Source organism: Myzus persicae, unplaced genomic scaffold (assembly GCF_001856785.1).
Source record: "Myzus persicae strain clone G006 unplaced genomic scaffold, MPER_G0061.0, whole genome shotgun sequence".
NCBI lineage: Eukaryota > Metazoa > Arthropoda > Insecta > Hemiptera > Aphididae > Myzus > Myzus persicae.
In genome coordinates, this window is record NW_019102814.1 from 232,687 (window position 1) to 250,985 (window position 18,299).

Sequence of the window (18,299 nt, forward strand, 5' to 3'; positions counted from 1 at the left end):
TAAATATTTTAGGTAATAATTGTTACGCGTCTAATACTCTAATATCATTTTAAAGTTTTTGTAAGTAGTAGGTATTTATAAAATACTGTAAAATGTAAAATATTTTAAATTCTTAATATTCCTTATAAATATGTACCTAGGTACTTAAATTGCAATTTTGAATAGGTGGTAGGTGAAAAAAATGTTTGAAAACCTATAGATTCTAAAGCAAATTAAAAATCATTTTTTGAAAAAAATTAATGGTTGGTAAATAATAATATTGTGGTTAATACAAAAACAGAATAATATTGACACCAAATTAATAAATACATGTTACCATGTGCCCGTGTAGGCAGGTACCAGGTATAAATGTATCACAAGAATTCATAACTACCAATTGGCGATGGGCCATAGCCCAAAGGTAAGTTAATTAGCTAATAACAATTATTGTTCTTTTATTTAAGTGTCAGGCCCTCAGGAAATATATGTAAACTGTAAAGTATACCTACCTATAATGGACTTGTTTTCAAATAAATATTTTTTTAGTACCTATTTAATTATTAGGTACCTACTGTAAACAATTGTGTAATTACATCGTTGCTGAGACACGTAACTGTTACACCGCGACCGTCTTCTCAATATCCCATCAACAACGACGACGACGACGACGACAACAATTTTTATAATAACAAAAACAATAATAATAAAAACTGTTATCAGCGTTTCCATTATCATCGGCGTATCATCCCACGAGCCGAACGTCGCGGCTCTACAGGTGGTATTATAGCCGGTACCCCCCTCCCAAGGACATTGTTGCACCACAAGAGGCGAGAATCAATGCCATTTACGATTATTATCGCAATCGCAAATTTGCAAAAGATAATGCGACCATTATAATATTATTATAATTAGTAATATTACTATTTTTTATCATCGCACGTCTCGTATGAAAATCGAGAGGACGTAGTGAACGTTTCCTATTCCGACGGACCGCCATCACTCGTCGCCGCCGCCGCCGCCACCGCCGCCGCCGCCGTCTATAGTACAACCGCACGTAACCGCGTCTTAGATATTATTATGGCTCTCCAACCATTTCCCGACGGACGGCGGTCGTGCTGTTACGTTCGATAAAAAAACACACCGTGGCGACGACGACGACCGTGACGGCGCTACCGATTAACGCAGCGCACTTAAAATATATTATTTTTAAATGTTTATTCAATTTAACTGTTTCTCTGCTCGCGCATTTTCACTACCCACTCGTTAATCGTTATTACTGTTTTCATACACATATTTTATTCGTTTTTGGTTTTGGTGACATTCACCATACTGGCAATATTGTGTCCATTGGCAAGAGGAGAGGCGTCCAATACGAGTGACACAGTGAGTGGGTCGCCGGTCATTGTCACCGGCGGAATGACGGACGAACCCTACGGGATTGGTAAATTACATTTTTTCTTTTATCTACATAATGACAGTGATTATTCCCACCGTTAATTGAGTGCAATTTAATTTGTATTATAGGTCATTAAAAAAACAAAAAAAATTAATAAGCAATACCATGTAGGGTTATTCTAAGCTTTAAATTCTGCCACAATTAGTTATTCCTGGTGGTGTGAGATATATTTATATATTTCTTCATTGTTGGTTCAATAAAAACAAATTTAAAACACATTTACTATGAATTCCTAATTAGTACATTATGTAGTTGTATAAAAAGGCCATCAGAAATTATAGGAATTTGTCCACTAATCAATGGTTTCATTTTTACCCATTATATGCAGTCTACTACTAGGTTCCTCTGCTCAATAAGAGATATCAGGTTTTAATAACTGACAAATTTTTAAAACTGCTTTTAAAATCATTTCAATTTTAAAACACTTAAATTTCCAAGAAGTGAAGGGCACATAATATCATGTGCCATCCCTGAAACTTCACTAACTCATTAACAAATGGCCAATAAAAATCTTTAAAACTAATTAGTAGTATATTGTATATAGTATTGTGGGTCGTGCCTACTGAACAAAACAAATGTTTATTAAAGTTTTTTTCTTTGTATAGTATTTAAAAACAATTATTTGACCAGATACTTTATTGTATATATATTCAATACATTTTATTTTTCTTATAACTGTTACATTATGTTTTTTATTATTAAATCAAATTATATTCTCAGTGACCTTAATCCATAGTGTAATTGCATTATTTTGTTTAGACATTTGAGCAAATATGTATTAATAGTTCAAATAATTAGATTATAACAACATTTAATTTTTATTGAAACTATATTAATATTATACTGCTGTCAATATTTTAAAGATTTTATCCTTCTATGCACATTATTGTTTCTGTCATTTATACTAAACATACCCAAAATTATCTTATGTATTGTATTATGTACTACAATTGTATTAACACTTCTAATATTACCTAACATAGACATTTAAATTTTTTTTTTTATACTTAAGTTTTATGTAATAATTTCATTAGCAACAATATTTATAGGTAAATTATTATTTTTTAGATTAATAAAATTATTTGATGCACTACAATCATTAAAAAGAAATCATGGATTCTAGAGATAGTGATGGTATGACATATGTTTTTTGTGCTACTTAAACCTAAAATTCACTATTTTACTAATTACAAATTTACATTTTTACATTTTTAGACATGAAAGTTGAACCATCTAGTCCAATACGAAATACAAATCCATTTAGTCGATCTAGTAGTGGGAGTTCCCTACATGCTGGAAATCATAGTAGTAGTAGTGGTCACGGTATGTATTTAAATTACAAGCAACTTTATGGGCAAGTTGTAAAATTAAGCCTGTTTATTTTTACGTATTTATTAAATTTATAAATTTAAAATTCTAGTAAATACCTATCAGAAATTTGTTATCAAATTATGTACATTATTATATTAGAACCATTAGGTATATTTTCTAGAACATATTATCATGTATATATGTATACATTTGTATCCAATAATTCTCTTATTTTTCATTATCAACGTAGTTAAATTAATAATAATACTATATAATACTTAACCATGATTTTAGTTACGTTGCCAGTAATCCCGATGTGCAGAATTCGGTATAAACAACTTATACCAGATGAGTTTATACAATAGTGTAGGATGAGAGAATTGGCCCATCTGGATTGTCGATGTCAGTAGTATCACAGTCTGTAACTGGGTGTCTCTTCATAATTAATTGTAGGTGTACCAATGAGGGAGTATAATAAGATTGTAAGTTTAATCTTAATAATTTCCAAAACTTCATATCTGCGTTTTCATTCTTTCTTCAAATATTTTACACTAAAGCATTATTCACTTAGCAGCTTGCCTCTTTACATCTTTTATTATTATCAACTATTATTGTTGTTAAAAGACTCTTATTTTTTACTTGGTTTTCTATATTTGTAGAAGATGATGACAGTGAAGAAAAAGGTTCACCAAATAATTACAAAGAAAGGCGACGAGAAGCTCATACCCAAGCTGAACAAAAACGTCGTGATGCCATAAAAAAAGGCTATGATTGTTTGCAAGATTTAGTTCCAACTTGTCAGCAGACAGATAGCAGTGGTTATAAATTAAGCAAAGCAACAGTATTACAAAAATCTATAGATTACATACAAGTAATTTTCAAACAATTCAATTAACTTAATAAAACAAACTTAATACAATTAAAAAGTGACAATTGGTAGATTAATAGAAAACAGATTTACATAATATTTTTTTTTTTTTGCAACCTGTTACAATATACAAATCAAAATGTGTTAACATTACATATTTATTTCAAAGTATTCTTTCTATGTAGTATTTTGTATGGAATTGGATAAGCACATATTCATAATGTAATAAAATATATACCAAATATTAATTCCTATAAAAATATTTCTTTTATTTTACTAGTATTTACTGTTGCAAAAGAAAAAATTAGAAGAAGAACGTAATGCTTTAAGAAAAGAAGTTGTTGCATTACGAATTATGCAAGCTAATTATGAGCAAATGGTAAAAGCTCAACAAATTCCAATGGGTCACGTTGAAACTAGAATACCTGATGAAGAAAAATTTCAAATGGTAATTAAAGCTTTTATAAATAGATATAAATACATTTTTTTCTAAAATTTAATTTATATATATATATATATAATATAATTAAAGATAAAATTTCTCAAAATGAGTACTCACACTTTAACTGTACATTTTACACTTAAATTAATTTGGGATCTTTTAAATCACTTTAGAAGATAATATATTATCCTCTTTCGTTTCCAGTTTGACCTTTAAATTTTTACCTCATATGGATTTTTTCACTATAAATAATCCCCCATGAGTAATCAATATAATCATGTATTCTTTCTAATACAGGTTTATTTTGATTTTGCTCACTCCTCCTCCCCTCTCACTCTCTCTCTCTTTTGCTTTATTTCTTGTACATATTTTGCCTGTGTATAATAGGTATCTTAGTGTTATTATTTCTGTAGCTAATAAAAATTGTATTTTTAGTTTCAGAATATTATTGATGAATTGTTTTTTACATTTTGTAATATTAATGTTAACAATTTTACTGAACTTTCTGCGTGCGTATTCAGTTGGCTTGAAGAACACTGTAAACCTCAGGTGAATATTTTTTTACCTAACTTAAAAAATATTTTTGATAATCGAAAATTAAAAATAAATTCAAAGGATAATTTAACAATTTATAAAATGTATTCTCTGATGTAGACTTACTGTATAATATAATAATATAGGTATTAATACTATTTTGATCTATTATTATGCTTCTATGGATGTTTATATTTAATAAATTCATAATACATTTCATTAAGTAAATCTCTTTTATCAGTGAATGTACCTATTAGTTATTCAATTTTCAGACATTACAAAATTTAATAGAAACTGTTCTTGAAAAGGAACCAAAAAGTCATACACCTACCTCATCCGACAAAACTTCACCATAAAGTATATTTCATTTATTTAGTTTTATTTTTTACCAAGTATCCGATTATTATTGTAAAATTTTTAATTATGTTAAAATAAAATATTTTTATAAATATATTGTTTTGTTATTATAACAAATTCTATTTGATATAACTCCTAGTAAATAATATTTATTATTAATGTTTCTACATTTTGGGTTTCAGTATGTACAGTTAATATAATTAATATAAAATTATGCTTGATATAGCATATTAGCATGTCACATATATTCAGGTAGTTAAGTGAGGTTTATAATATGGTCGTAGGGTTGCTATGTTGCCAAAAAAAGTTAAGTGGGATTTAGTAAAAATTATAAAATATGCGTAAGATTAATCCTTTTTAGTCTATACATTTTTATCTATAACAGAGTGGAAAAACAACAATATTTTATGTGCATTTAATGTACACATGTATGTTATATAATTCAACCTCCAGAATTACTCCTTCCTAATTTAATCCCTAAAACTAAGTTTACATAACGGCTATAGAGTATAGAGATAGCAGTAAACACAAAATCTCATAAAAATTAAATACACCATTTTATGACTTACTGAATAATTTATTTTCAGTTGTTACTTTATCTTATCTGTATTTTGCAATGCGTTATATTTGAGTGACAACGAATTGCATTTATTATTATTATTGAATGCCATAATTGTTAACAAAATAATTATAAATTATTATTTAAGGTTTCATATTTTATAAACTTTTAACTTTTTTAATACCTATGGTTGAAAAACCAAACCTCCCCAATCATCTTCCCGGCCACCCCCCCCCCCTTTACAAAAAATACGGGTTAGAGCATTCCTTATCATGGAATAATCAATGGTAAAATTCATCTAAACTGTGTGTTCTTACCACTAATCATTTTTCAGAAAAACTTAATTAATTTTATTTGTAATCATACCTCGTTACAACATACTATTTCGTGATAATTGATAATGATATATTATAATATGGTGACGGGCAATAACAGCTTTAAAAATCTAAAAAAAGGTTTTAAATTTTAATTCATTAATACACTTAATTGTTTTTCAAAAAAAAGTACGTCTGGCTTAGTGGCTTCCATAATAAGATAATGGATACCTATAAAAAAGAAAAAAGTAGGAAAACTAACGCTGCTTTGCAACGGGTGATTTTTCGTAATTATTTAACGATAAATACAGGAAAATGTATTTAATTTAAATTTACACATTTTGAAAAATATATATTGTAATAAGAAACTTTAGTTTTCTATTTAAAACGGAATGTTAGGATTTTATGTGTAGCCGTGTAGGTATTAAGTATATTTGTATATGTAACATGCGTTCAGATAAATGAGCTACAATGAAATCTATAATAATATAATATCTAATATTATTATGTTGTTGTGCCGTCCACGGTCAATCGTAACAATATTATCGAATGTGTTTCTAAATATACACGCACGTGGGTCGGGAATTATACGTTTAAAGTCGTAGTAATAATAATATGACGGTCAACTAAGAATTCTACGTCAAAAACCATTATCGGTAATATTATAATCAACAATCATTATCATTGCGGTCTGACGTAATAGACGACGGCAAGTGAATGTTTACAGCTTATGCAAAGTTAAAAGTATCTACACAGTACACAACAAGGTATTAGTAGAGACTTGTTGCTGTTTGTTACCTTTAGAACTCAACGAATGCCGAGTAGTGTTATCATTTTCTACAAATTTAAAAAGGTGGGCAAGCGGGTACCATATGCAATATATTGAGTGTCTTCATAATCACAAATAAAAGGGGCTTTAGGGACCAAGTCCCCACAAAATGTCAATAGAATCCCCCTCCCCCATTTACTAAATTTTTTTTAAGCTTTTCAATATTGTTGTTCGATTTACTTGGTAGGTAATGAATGTGTTAAATTTGAATTAAATGATACAGCATTCAATCATTGTATACGAATAAAAAAAACGATTCTATGCGAAGACGGTCTATCCTATATACCTATAAACTAAACATTTTAAAATGTTGCCATGAATTTTGTCAATATTTTAACTTTAAATGTATATAAAAACCCAAGCTTGCTTGGCTAACTTGACCCAGCGAAAATGTTTTTATTGAAATTTATAGAAAAAACAATTTTAAATTTAAAACACCTCAAAACATTTGAAATATTTTGAAAAATGTATGATGTAAAAAAAATATGTATTTAGTGAAAATGTCATTTACTACTGCAATTTTTTTTTAGTTACTCCAACAACACAAAATTGATTTTGTCGAAAACTGATTCTGCATAAAAATTTCAGTTGTACCTTAATTTTTTTTCCCTGACACTTTTGATAACTAATAAGAATTTTCTTCAAAATACCAACTATCCCATCGGACTATATTGAAGTTGAAAATCGAAGCATTCTTAAAATTAGTTTAAATATTTTGAAACTGTCATTGTGAATAGAAAATTATAATTTGTGTAGACTGTATGTCTGTGTGTAAATAAAAAGGAAAAGTTTACAGTCTCTATGAATAATGTTTTTTAAATCACAAAACAAAAAAATTGTTGATTTTTGTTTAAATAGGTATCCAATTTTGTCGACATTCTTACTTCAAAAGCTTATAAAAAATACCGCCTATGTATTTTCGATACTTCTAAATTGCTGCCAGAACAACTCAAAATTAACTATGCATGTCTTCTGAACTCGAGTGTGTGTACATTTAAACTTAAAAATCTATCTTTCATCGATGCTTTGGAGGCTGTTAGTTTTCGTATGCTTCTAATAATACTTTCTAAATAGTAAATACAAATAAATAAAAGATCAGGAACATTTAATTCTAAACACTATTAAATTATAAATAAATAAATCTGCAAAAAAATTAAGTGTATATTATGCTATAGGTATAGTTAAATTTTAATTTCGACGCCTCGATTGATTAAAATTTAAAATAAAATAAATTATCTATGGAATATATTTAGGTAGGTACTTAGCAAAACGGCAAACATACTTGCAGATTAACTTATCTATAATAGCATTTCATGTTGTACATTTAACAATTATTGGAACTATTTTATTATTAGTTATGAATTATGGTAGGTACCTAGGTACAAATGTGCAACATTATATTATATCGTAATGATTTTAAAAGTGTTATCAAGAATATCAAGGTTTCATCGACAACGAACCATATTAAAATAATGTCAAGGTCCCAGTCATCAAGAAACCCAAATAAATTGATAAGTCCATTAAACAATAAATCTTAAATAATGTTAGTTCGAACTACCAAGTACCAAGTACTTAATAAGCTACTGATAGGTATTTAATAATTGTAGGTAATTATTAATTGGTGAGAATCGTCTTACACCTTTTATATTTTAACATTAAAACAAAACCAGCGCTCAACAGTTAGTCACTGTGTCGGTATATAAATAAATGTACATAATATTATATTACCATTGAGTATATATCGTGTACTTTATAGTTCATATACTCAATGATATTACATAGCACAAGAACTAAAATGATACAGATAATAACCTGTTAATTAAATTACATAAACAAATAAATACAATTATTATTAATATATAGGCAACGATGAACTGATACACACGCACGCGAGTTTGTCATTGTCCACACACTCGTGCCTAAACTGTTATGCACAGTAAACTACCAATAATCACCGAATTTGAATGGCACGGCAGTTGCGGATTTGTGAATATTCTCCACAGTTGGTCGGCAAAATGTCCAAAAACGGACGCAAATCAACACGGAAATGGTCTTCAACAATGTACAGCATAGGGTACACATAAAATTATGACTTAATGAAAAAAAGTTTTCTGTGCTTACAAGTTAATTGGTTTAATTTTTCACAAAACAATGATTAACATGTACATGCTGCTTTACATAATATATTATATATAGGTAGGTACTATGAGACCAGTGGCGTATATCTACACAGATATTTTTAAGGGTGGGGTCGTGTTAAAAACTGATATGCATACGTGAGTATATCAAAATATTTTTTTAATTTTATTAATTTTTATATTTCCATTCGTATAATAAAAAAATACCAAAGAGAGAGAGAGAGAGTGACACCGCCCCCCCCCCCGTGTGTGTACGCCACAAGTACTAGCGGAACCGTAAATAATGACAAATTCACAAAATAACATAAATTAGTGTTGACACGTCTGCACTGTACGGTTTTCGGTTATCTATTGTAGTATTTTGTGAGATTCTACATTTATGAGACAAATGTATCTAATGACTTTACAATAATGATACGAGTTTTGGTTTTTTATGCGTATCTGAACCTTAGACTTTACACAATTTAAAGTAGAAAAAAGTCTGTGTTTTTCAACTTCAAAATCTTTTCTGGTAGGAATGTTGTGAACCATATATTCATATGGTTAGGTTAGTGCATTTTGGAGATCAAAATTAATAATTTCCAGTACTTTTCATAACAATTGAGTAAAAAAAAAAAAAGTTTAAATTTCGAAAAAAAATTTGTTGAAATAACAAAAATGTGCATATAATTTTGTAGTTAAAAATACATAAGTTGTTCAAATTTTACTTCCGAGGATTTAAGATTTAATAGTAGGTTTGTCCTTAGTGTTTTATACTGTAAGTAACCACATATTATATTAAAATATAAACACAGTTTTTTTTAGACATTTTAAGTTTACATTTGGACGAAAATAGATATTTAAATATCTAACTAATTAATCTAAAGACACAACGATTTTAGTTATTTTGTAGTAATTTAAAAATCTTATACGTGAGTACTTAAGACTTTGAATGTTTATTGTTATATTTTATATACAATGACTATATTTCAAAACATATAAATTAATTTTATGTTATAGCCTATATTTTATACCATGAAGGCATGGACCAATAACCGTTCTTTGGTAGGTTAGTATTCGCTCAAAACTTAATAACAATAATATAATATGTACTATTATAATAATTAAATATTAATAAATAAAATGTTTTTCAGCAAAAATTAGTTCAACCTACTGCATTACTTTAACAGTAAAATAAATAACCACGATAGCAATATAAATAAAGAAGTATAGGTACCTACCTATCATAAAATGTAGTTACTTAGCAATTAGTATAATATATATATATTATATAGGCTTCGTTCAAAATCGTTATTCAATGTATCACTTGTATGCAATATTTACATACCAATATGGCTATATAATATATTGTATTATACTATTTATACCTACACAATATTACATTACAGTGACTTACTCAATGTCAAGGTACACTTCACACCTACAACTGTACCTACATCAGACTATCAGAATGGCTATTTACTTTCCCCCTTTTTTTTTTATCTATTTTACAATTCTACAGATAGTTGAGAGAATATTGCAGTGTCAATAGAACTACTAAATAAATATATATGTATATAATATTTAAAACTTATAACAGAATGATTTAAATATTTATGAATTTCTAGAGAATTCTAGATTCAGCGGAATCTTTTTCGTAATTTTGTGTCTTAGTCTGAATGTAAGTATCATATTTTACAAATTTAAAATTTCAACCAAAGAATATTAAACCAGTTAATTTTAAAGCAACTTGGGACTAGCGACTGAATTATAAAGCTTGAGTTATAAGGACCTATAATCTATATATTATATGATGTAAAATGTAATCAAAACTTGCTTTAAAGTTCAAATAATGATAAAAACCCAAATAATGAAAACGGACAATATTCTTAAATTTACTGTTATACTAAAATGAACAACACACAATTGATTCGGCTTTATTTAAATTGTCCATGTTGTATACAGTATGTACCTACGTTTGAAAGACGTAAACAACACGTGTGGGCGCATTACGTCCTCTCAATATACAAAGCACAGATAGATATTATAACTTATGGTTTATAGACTTTTGAAGTTTTATGTGAAATATGAATTTTTTATGATATTACAATTTTATGTGAGAAAATAATTGTTTGATGATTAAGACTAGGGGTCTGGAGGTTGATATCTATCTCTGTTTCATTCATCAAACAACAAATTGTTCATAATGCAATTATAAAATATTATATTATTACAAAAATTATAAAATCTAAAATTATAAAATATTAATAGTGATTATTACAGATTAAAGTAGTTACCTAAGTCAGCACTACAGTACCTACAACATAAGTACAATTCATGAAACATAGTAAATTTATATTATTTACTATTTAGTATTTACCATAATTCAGCCAATGGCATAGAAGGTTATGTATTTAATTTAAATACTTAATTGCTACATTTTTCTAATAAAGAATTATAAATAATAACTCTTCGGAGAAATTTTCTGATGTATGGGTCACGCAATTTATTATTATAGGTATTCCATACAGTGATTTACCAAGCATGCTCATCCCAATATTTTCTTTTAATACCTACCTAACCTATAGAATTAAATAATGGATTTATTCAAATTTTTGGAACTTGTAAAAACTATGTTCTCCTAATATACCAAATTTTTAAATACTCAACTCTTATGGTGACACCATTTCATTTATTTCAAATGAAAACTATAATTTTTCACGTAAAATTGTTAATCGTGATGCTTTTTTTGAAAACGCTGATGTACAGGTCCTAATCGATATTCGAATGTGTAGTTTTTGTATTATTAAAAATGTGTGCCAAGGAAAATATATCTATGATCATTGGTTTGGAAAATATGGAATGATGGGGGCTATGATGATTTAAAATGTTTAGTTATTTGATCCATCAATATTTTATAATTTGTAACGATTGTTCAAATGTACCTATTGTGTAATAAATATTAGATTCGATGTTAAAAATGTGTACTATTTGTGTAACATTATTTTTAAAGACTATTATTCTAAGTATTGACACGTAATATTATCTTCATATATAGATTTTGATAAATCATATACTACTAGCTCAATTTTTGATTTAAATTAATTTACATATTCATAAAATCATCTACTTAACAACTTACAGTTTAAAAGGTTGGTTCTCATTTTAAAAAAGTCATCAGATACCACTTTGTGTATAGTAAGTTTCGACTGTACTTCGTCATTGAGCAACTCATCATAAATCGTTATGGATGTGTTAAATTTGAATTCAATGATAAATCATTGAATATTGAATAAAAAATGTCTGTAAATGGTCAAAAATAAATACTCTAAGTATGTACCCTCCCCCCCCTTGTTGCGCCATTGTTAAAAATGTGCCTCGAAGTTAATATAATATCATAATATCTTACACCTTGACAAGTATAGTGTATGGACTAATCACAAATGCAATCATTGAATTATGTAAATCCGCCACGGAAAAGTTTCATTTCTTCGATGTCAAAGTATGGAGCACTTTTTGGACGAAATGTTCTACCCAAGTCATCTCCATTCTCCAACATATATTATAAAATATGTACTTAAGTTATAACAGTAGTTAATAATAACTATAGTTTTTACTTTAAAACAGCTCCATTCTATCACGTTTCCTTAGTGGCTTAGTCGATATCTAATTAATACTATTTAGTGCGTTCACTATTCAATTTTGTGCAAGATCCAAATGAATTACAAAATTTTTCATTTCAAGGAATATTATTTTCCCACCATATACTTAATTAGATATTTATAAAACCAATAACATAATAGCTCTACTATTTATTTCCTAATACCTAAATATAGGTTAGGTCTTTGAATGAAATATTTAATTTGTTTGTTGGCCAACACCTTTATCTGTCTACCTATTTTTTTTTAATAATAATACACTTTAAAATACTAATGTTATAGATTCTGAGCAGAGCGATGAGTGCGTAGGTATTACAGTAATGTGTCATGTGTGTTTTACTGTTTTTTATAGTTTTATTTGTAAAGTGCCTATTAATGTATTCACGTTATCATGCTATACATAGTATTAAAATGTAATTGGAACCTACTAATTAAGTTAAAATTAGTAATTGCCACTTAAAAGTTAAAAGAATTATTATCGGAAAAAAATGTGTATACTTATAAACTCTTTAATGCTCGGGCTTTGTTCTCAAATATTTAAAATAGTTTTGGAAAGTATAAAAACTATTGTCCTAGGTACAAAATAAATTATAATCTTTTAAAACATAAATATTAGGATATATTTCTACAGAAGATATCCTGTGTAGTATTACCTATGTAGGTACTACATATATACCAACTATAGGTATTTTGGATTGCCTATACATTTAAATAATAGTTACGTGATTGAAAGTGGTGATGAAAGATTAATATATTAAATACGGTACTCGAGGGAATGATATCGCTCGCTGTGTTCACTCGAGTTCTCATGATTATTCTTTATCTTTGAGGGTCAGAGTGAAATCTGGGCTTAGTGGCACAATAAATAAATTAGGTATATACCTGCCGTCTGCACGTAACATGGCAGATTATTATAATATTGTTGAATAAGGTATGCGGTTTGCGTATAATTTATGGTGTGGATATACAAATATTTATTACTAACGTAGGCATATCTGCAAGAGCTTAAAGATAATTTGGTTCTGTTCTTATTTTTGTAACATTTTCCAGTTACAACTGCGCACATATAGGCAGGTACTTACGCCACTTTGCATAAACAGTGACAATTTAATGAACCATCATTCAATATAGTAAGCTAATGGTCCCTTAAACATGATTTATAGTGGTTTATACAATTTCAATGATCCATTAAATTAATACATTGCTTATGCAACTGGCCATCAGAATATTTATAATTATTTAATTATGTCTGCATTCGAGATACGTGTCTGATTTTTAGAATGAACAAGAATTTTAAAATTTCCCTTCCCACTATTTCACACTTAGGAAAACTAAGTAACTCAGTGTAACTTGGGAAATTTTTATTTGGGGGGGGGGACAAACTTTATTTTGTGTCGATATACCGTATACTTAAATACTAGATATTATACTTAATCTGTGGGAACTGGAAAATATAATATGATACTATCTAAGCTAAATTTTTACTGTAGCATGTAATATTAAACGACATAATGGAAAAAGCTTGGTGAAACGATGGCATATCAATCTGATCAAATATCTATTTAAAGTTTTCAGTGCATATTTTGAAATGTTTGGGTTTAAAGTACATTTTTTTGATTACATAAGAGTATATTTTGATGGTTAGTCAAAAATCAAGTACTTCAGTAAATATTTTTCATAAATCAAGGTTAACATAATTATATTAAATTTAAATGAAGAATAAGATCATTATTAATTGTATTATTGTTTTTTTTGTAGATATTGGTACATACAAAATAGAATAAAGTACTTACCTATTCAACTAATGCATTAACTTAATAAATAACAAAATTATATCAATAAAACATTTTTTTTTTAATTAAATTTTTTAGATTAATAGTTGTAGGTAATTTTTTTTAGAACATATTTAACAGCATATTTTTAATTTTTTGATGCATAAGTGCATAAAAGTCTTTGCTCTATCCATAACATTATAAATATATTAGGTATACAATATTATAGCATAATTATTATATACATATTAATAGATTTAATACTAGGCAATTAAATATGGATAATGATTAGGTATACTAATAACAGTATATTAAAAAGTCATACCTAACATAACCTTTCAACATTCTAATATTTAAATTTAAATTTAAAAGTCTGTACCAATTGAAATATTCTTTTTTTTCTGTTGACTCTGCATTAAGCTGATCCATAACAATATCGAAATTAATCTTTAAAGTGTTTTCATTGAGTTAAATAGTCATGATACTAAGTCTATCTTGGCCAATGTCATTACCCATTTCTCGTAAATGTTTTGAGTCGACGAAGAGATGTCACCCGACGTTCACTCATTAGAATAGATTGAACAATTTTATAAATACAGTGTATATTGTCTAATAAGCCAATTAAGTCTTCATTGTCTTCATGTTCAGTAATATTAGTTGATGAGCACAATTTTCCAAACAGTTTTAATTCTACTTTTAAATCATCGAAGTCAATATTGTTGGTGTTACAAATGTCTAAAATATCTTCACCTCTCGAAATTAAAGTTTCACTTTGGTTTCGTTTTTACCCAAGAATTATTATAAGAGATTAAATTCTGTTATCATGATGTATTGTGATGGCAAATGGCAAAGATTAAAAAATTTTGATTTATCCATTAATTTTTCCGAAGTTGTTAATCGCTTAAAATATTATTTTTTTCTCGATAAAATAATTCTTACTTCATCATTCAAAAAATGTCTTTTTTCTAATATTTTTCTAATTAATTTACAAGATACAAAGGGAGCAGTTGCCGGCCCCCGCCCACAGCTTACGCCTTATGCTTAGGACTGTCGGCTTACTAAGTTTAACTGCAGGTGTGGACAGTGGACGAGCGATTAAAATCATACTACCGATACACATCATTATTCATTACATTTAATAATTAAATTTTTGTAATAATTATTGACTATAGTAATAAACATATGAATATAATATAATAGTAATGATAATGAAAAATAATGATATACCTACACCTACCTATAAAACTTTTTTTTTAAAATTCAGTTTTATAAATCAAATCAATTAAAAATGTGTACACTGATTTGTCAATAAACCCAAGTCATGTTATTTAGTTATTTTCATAAATTAATGTATCCATTACGTTTTTTATGAAATACTCTTTGTCTACTGCTATTATCGGCGTTTTTTTTTTTGTTTCACACGTAGGGTACCCATTCAATATCATGTCAATATGTTCATCCTATACAATTTCAAAAAGGTACCTATACCCACGATAAAGTGAACAAAGTAACAACCCGTGATAAATGATAATAATATGTGAGGCCGTAGTTATCATTAATGCCGCAAGCTACTCGGACGCATCAAAAATAAATCATGCATGCAACAATTATTATTCGGTTGTTATGATTCATCTGCCGCACGCAATCGGATGCGTCGTTAATTATTGTACCTAGTCTTTATATATATATATGACTCCGTCCTCGGGGGCGTATATAATAATATATGAAGAGGATTTATTTATTATACTTGATCTGAGTTAATTTAAAAATATATAATTGCTACCCACCTTTAAAATTATTAAAAAGAAAACCACCCACTCAACTATATTAAACATTTTGGTCATTATTCCAAATTGGGTTCGTTTTTACCATTGGTAGATAGCCTTTTTTTAAATGTATTTTTGAAACCAACAGTTCTAATTAAAATAGTTGCGTAATAAATATTAATATTTGAGCAACATGCAGCTAGAATAATGTTAATAACAATAATAAGTTAAATATTACCTATGCATTTTAAAAATATGTATTTGTAATTTTTTTTTTTTAATTTTCGTATTTTAAATATCTTACACTTTCTGTTTACAGTATACATATACGCTGTATCTACTTAATTATTAATATATTTATTTCAAAATATTTTATACTTGATAGTTTTTTTTTAGTTTTTAAATTTTGATATTTTTTTGTATATCGATTTGAATGCAATTAGTAGTGTTTTTTAGTGCATTAAATTCACAGCTTCAGATAGTATAATAACATTAAGTAGATAAATATGTCCGCAAATCACTATAGTATAGGTATTTATAGTCAATAAATTATAAGAATATAGGTACATATTAAGGAACCTACTGTCTGCAGTACTCTGTATACTATAATACTGACACAGTTACACTTAAATATTATATTAAAATAAAACATTACATGATGTGATTATTATTGTTACCTGCAGATGAAACGTGTATCGACTGAATTCTTCGATCGACGAATAAAAAAAATTATAACTGAAATAATATTAGGTGCGATTGCGTTGGACTGGACCCACGGCACAGTCTTCTGGAGTGCGACTGTGTAATAATGAATCTCGGACGAACAAACAACGGTCATTTATTCGTTTTATATTTTGTGATAGGAAATGAAATGAAATTTTTTATTTTACATATCAGTAGCCCTCCGCTATTCGTTTTGAATGGCTTCCGCACAATCCGGAAGTAAACATGAATGAATTCGTGTAGGTACAATGCATCATTAATAGACAGCAGCGCAACACGCAAAATGTATTAATCGGCCGTTGACATCTAACACAATTGGTCCAAAATGTACTGCTCATATTCAAATTAAAAATCCATCGTGTGTTTATTATTATCGGTCCGGACGTGCATTTTTATTTTAACCGAGTATAATGTAGGTATGATGTATCATATATATTATACTGATCTACATAATATGATATAATATTATATTATATACAAGACTGAACTGTGTACTTTTGTAGTTTTCGGACGGGCTAGACCTGGAACCGCTTATCGTCCTATCGTCACGCGATTTTTTTTTTTTTAAATTTATAATGTACACCACTAATATAGCTGTAAGATGTAATTATTATATTATTGTTATTGGACAAATGGAAGTTTGTGTGTCAGCATAGCTCTGGAACGCCTGGAGCAATTTAAACCAAATGTACTACACACATGACTTACGTTTTGGAAAATAATACTGTCGAGGGAAAATACTCTTAGGGAAACTGGTAGCCGGGAAGCGATGACCGGCGCAAACTATCCAGGACATTTATTTCGATAGAAATAAACATGAATGAATGGGTCTCGTTAGAATTGGGCCTGATCAATATTTATACAGTAAATAATACGATTGACTAAACTCGTATTCCCGGGAAAATGAGCGGTAATATAAGAACACACCTGTTGCACAATCTATCTATTTGACTTCTAAAAATACAACTAGTAATTAGTATAAATCTACAATTTTATTATATACTTTTCACTTGACTACATATTACTGTTATACATATATAGGTACTTACGTCCCAGCATATAATTATTCAGAGCTAGGTATGAACCAAAACATGTGTATACGCACTATAATAATTATAGTAGGTACAATATTATTATAATATTAATATTATTGACAACAATAATAGCAATTATCTTTTGTAGTATCCTAAACTGAGTTTAGATCAAGAAAACTTTATAATAGTAGTAAAAATATAAATATTATTGCCTACGCGATAAAGGTGAGTAAGGTATCTACAGTTATAAGTTATAACCAAAATAATATTCGAACCCCAAATAATTCATACCCAATGGTCATAATTTTTTGTAGTTTTTAATACAGCTGGTGTATAAATGTAGGCAAATACCTAAAATATAATATTATCATGTACGAATAAATGCTTAGTAATAAATAATACTAAATTAAAGGTATCCTATCTACCAATTACAGTATTGTGCATGCCGTGTGTATAGTTCAAATAACTCTTAGATATTGATATACATATATATATATGGGTACACATAGGTACATTTATTATATAATATTGTTAATCTCATTAATTAATATTGCGCAACGCAACACAACGTATTTAATT

The 18,299-nt window shown here is 27.9% G+C and overlaps 1 protein-coding gene across 1 annotated transcript; it reads left to right on the forward strand.

Moving 5' to 3' along the window:
- The first annotated feature begins 843 nt into the window (after nucleotides 1–843).
- Nucleotides 844–5,041, forward strand: LOC111033155 (max-like protein X). The gene is made up of 7 exons (XM_022313759.1): nucleotides 844–1,420; nucleotides 2,504–2,569; nucleotides 2,651–2,758; nucleotides 3,406–3,617; nucleotides 3,895–4,062; nucleotides 4,492–4,605; nucleotides 4,863–5,041. The coding sequence occupies exons 2-7, from the start codon at nucleotides 2,548–2,550 to the stop codon at nucleotides 4,944–4,946; spliced, it is 708 nt and encodes a 235-aa protein (XP_022169451.1). The 5' UTR covers nucleotides 844–1,420; nucleotides 2,504–2,547; the 3' UTR covers nucleotides 4,947–5,041.
- The last annotated feature ends 13,258 nt before the right edge of the window (nucleotides 5,042–18,299 follow it).

Bases quoted from the DNA above. Each gene is read 5' to 3' on its own strand.
- LOC111033155 (XM_022313759.1), top strand. From the start codon at position 2,548: ATGGATTCTAGAGATAGTGATG. The intron at 2,570-2,650 runs GTATGACATATG...TTACATTTTTAG, and splicing joins GGATTCTAGAGATAGTGATG to ACATGAAAGTTGAACCATCT. The intron at 4,606-4,862 runs GTGAATATTTTT...TTCAATTTTCAG, and splicing joins AAGAACACTGTAAACCTCAG to ACATTACAAAATTTAATAGA.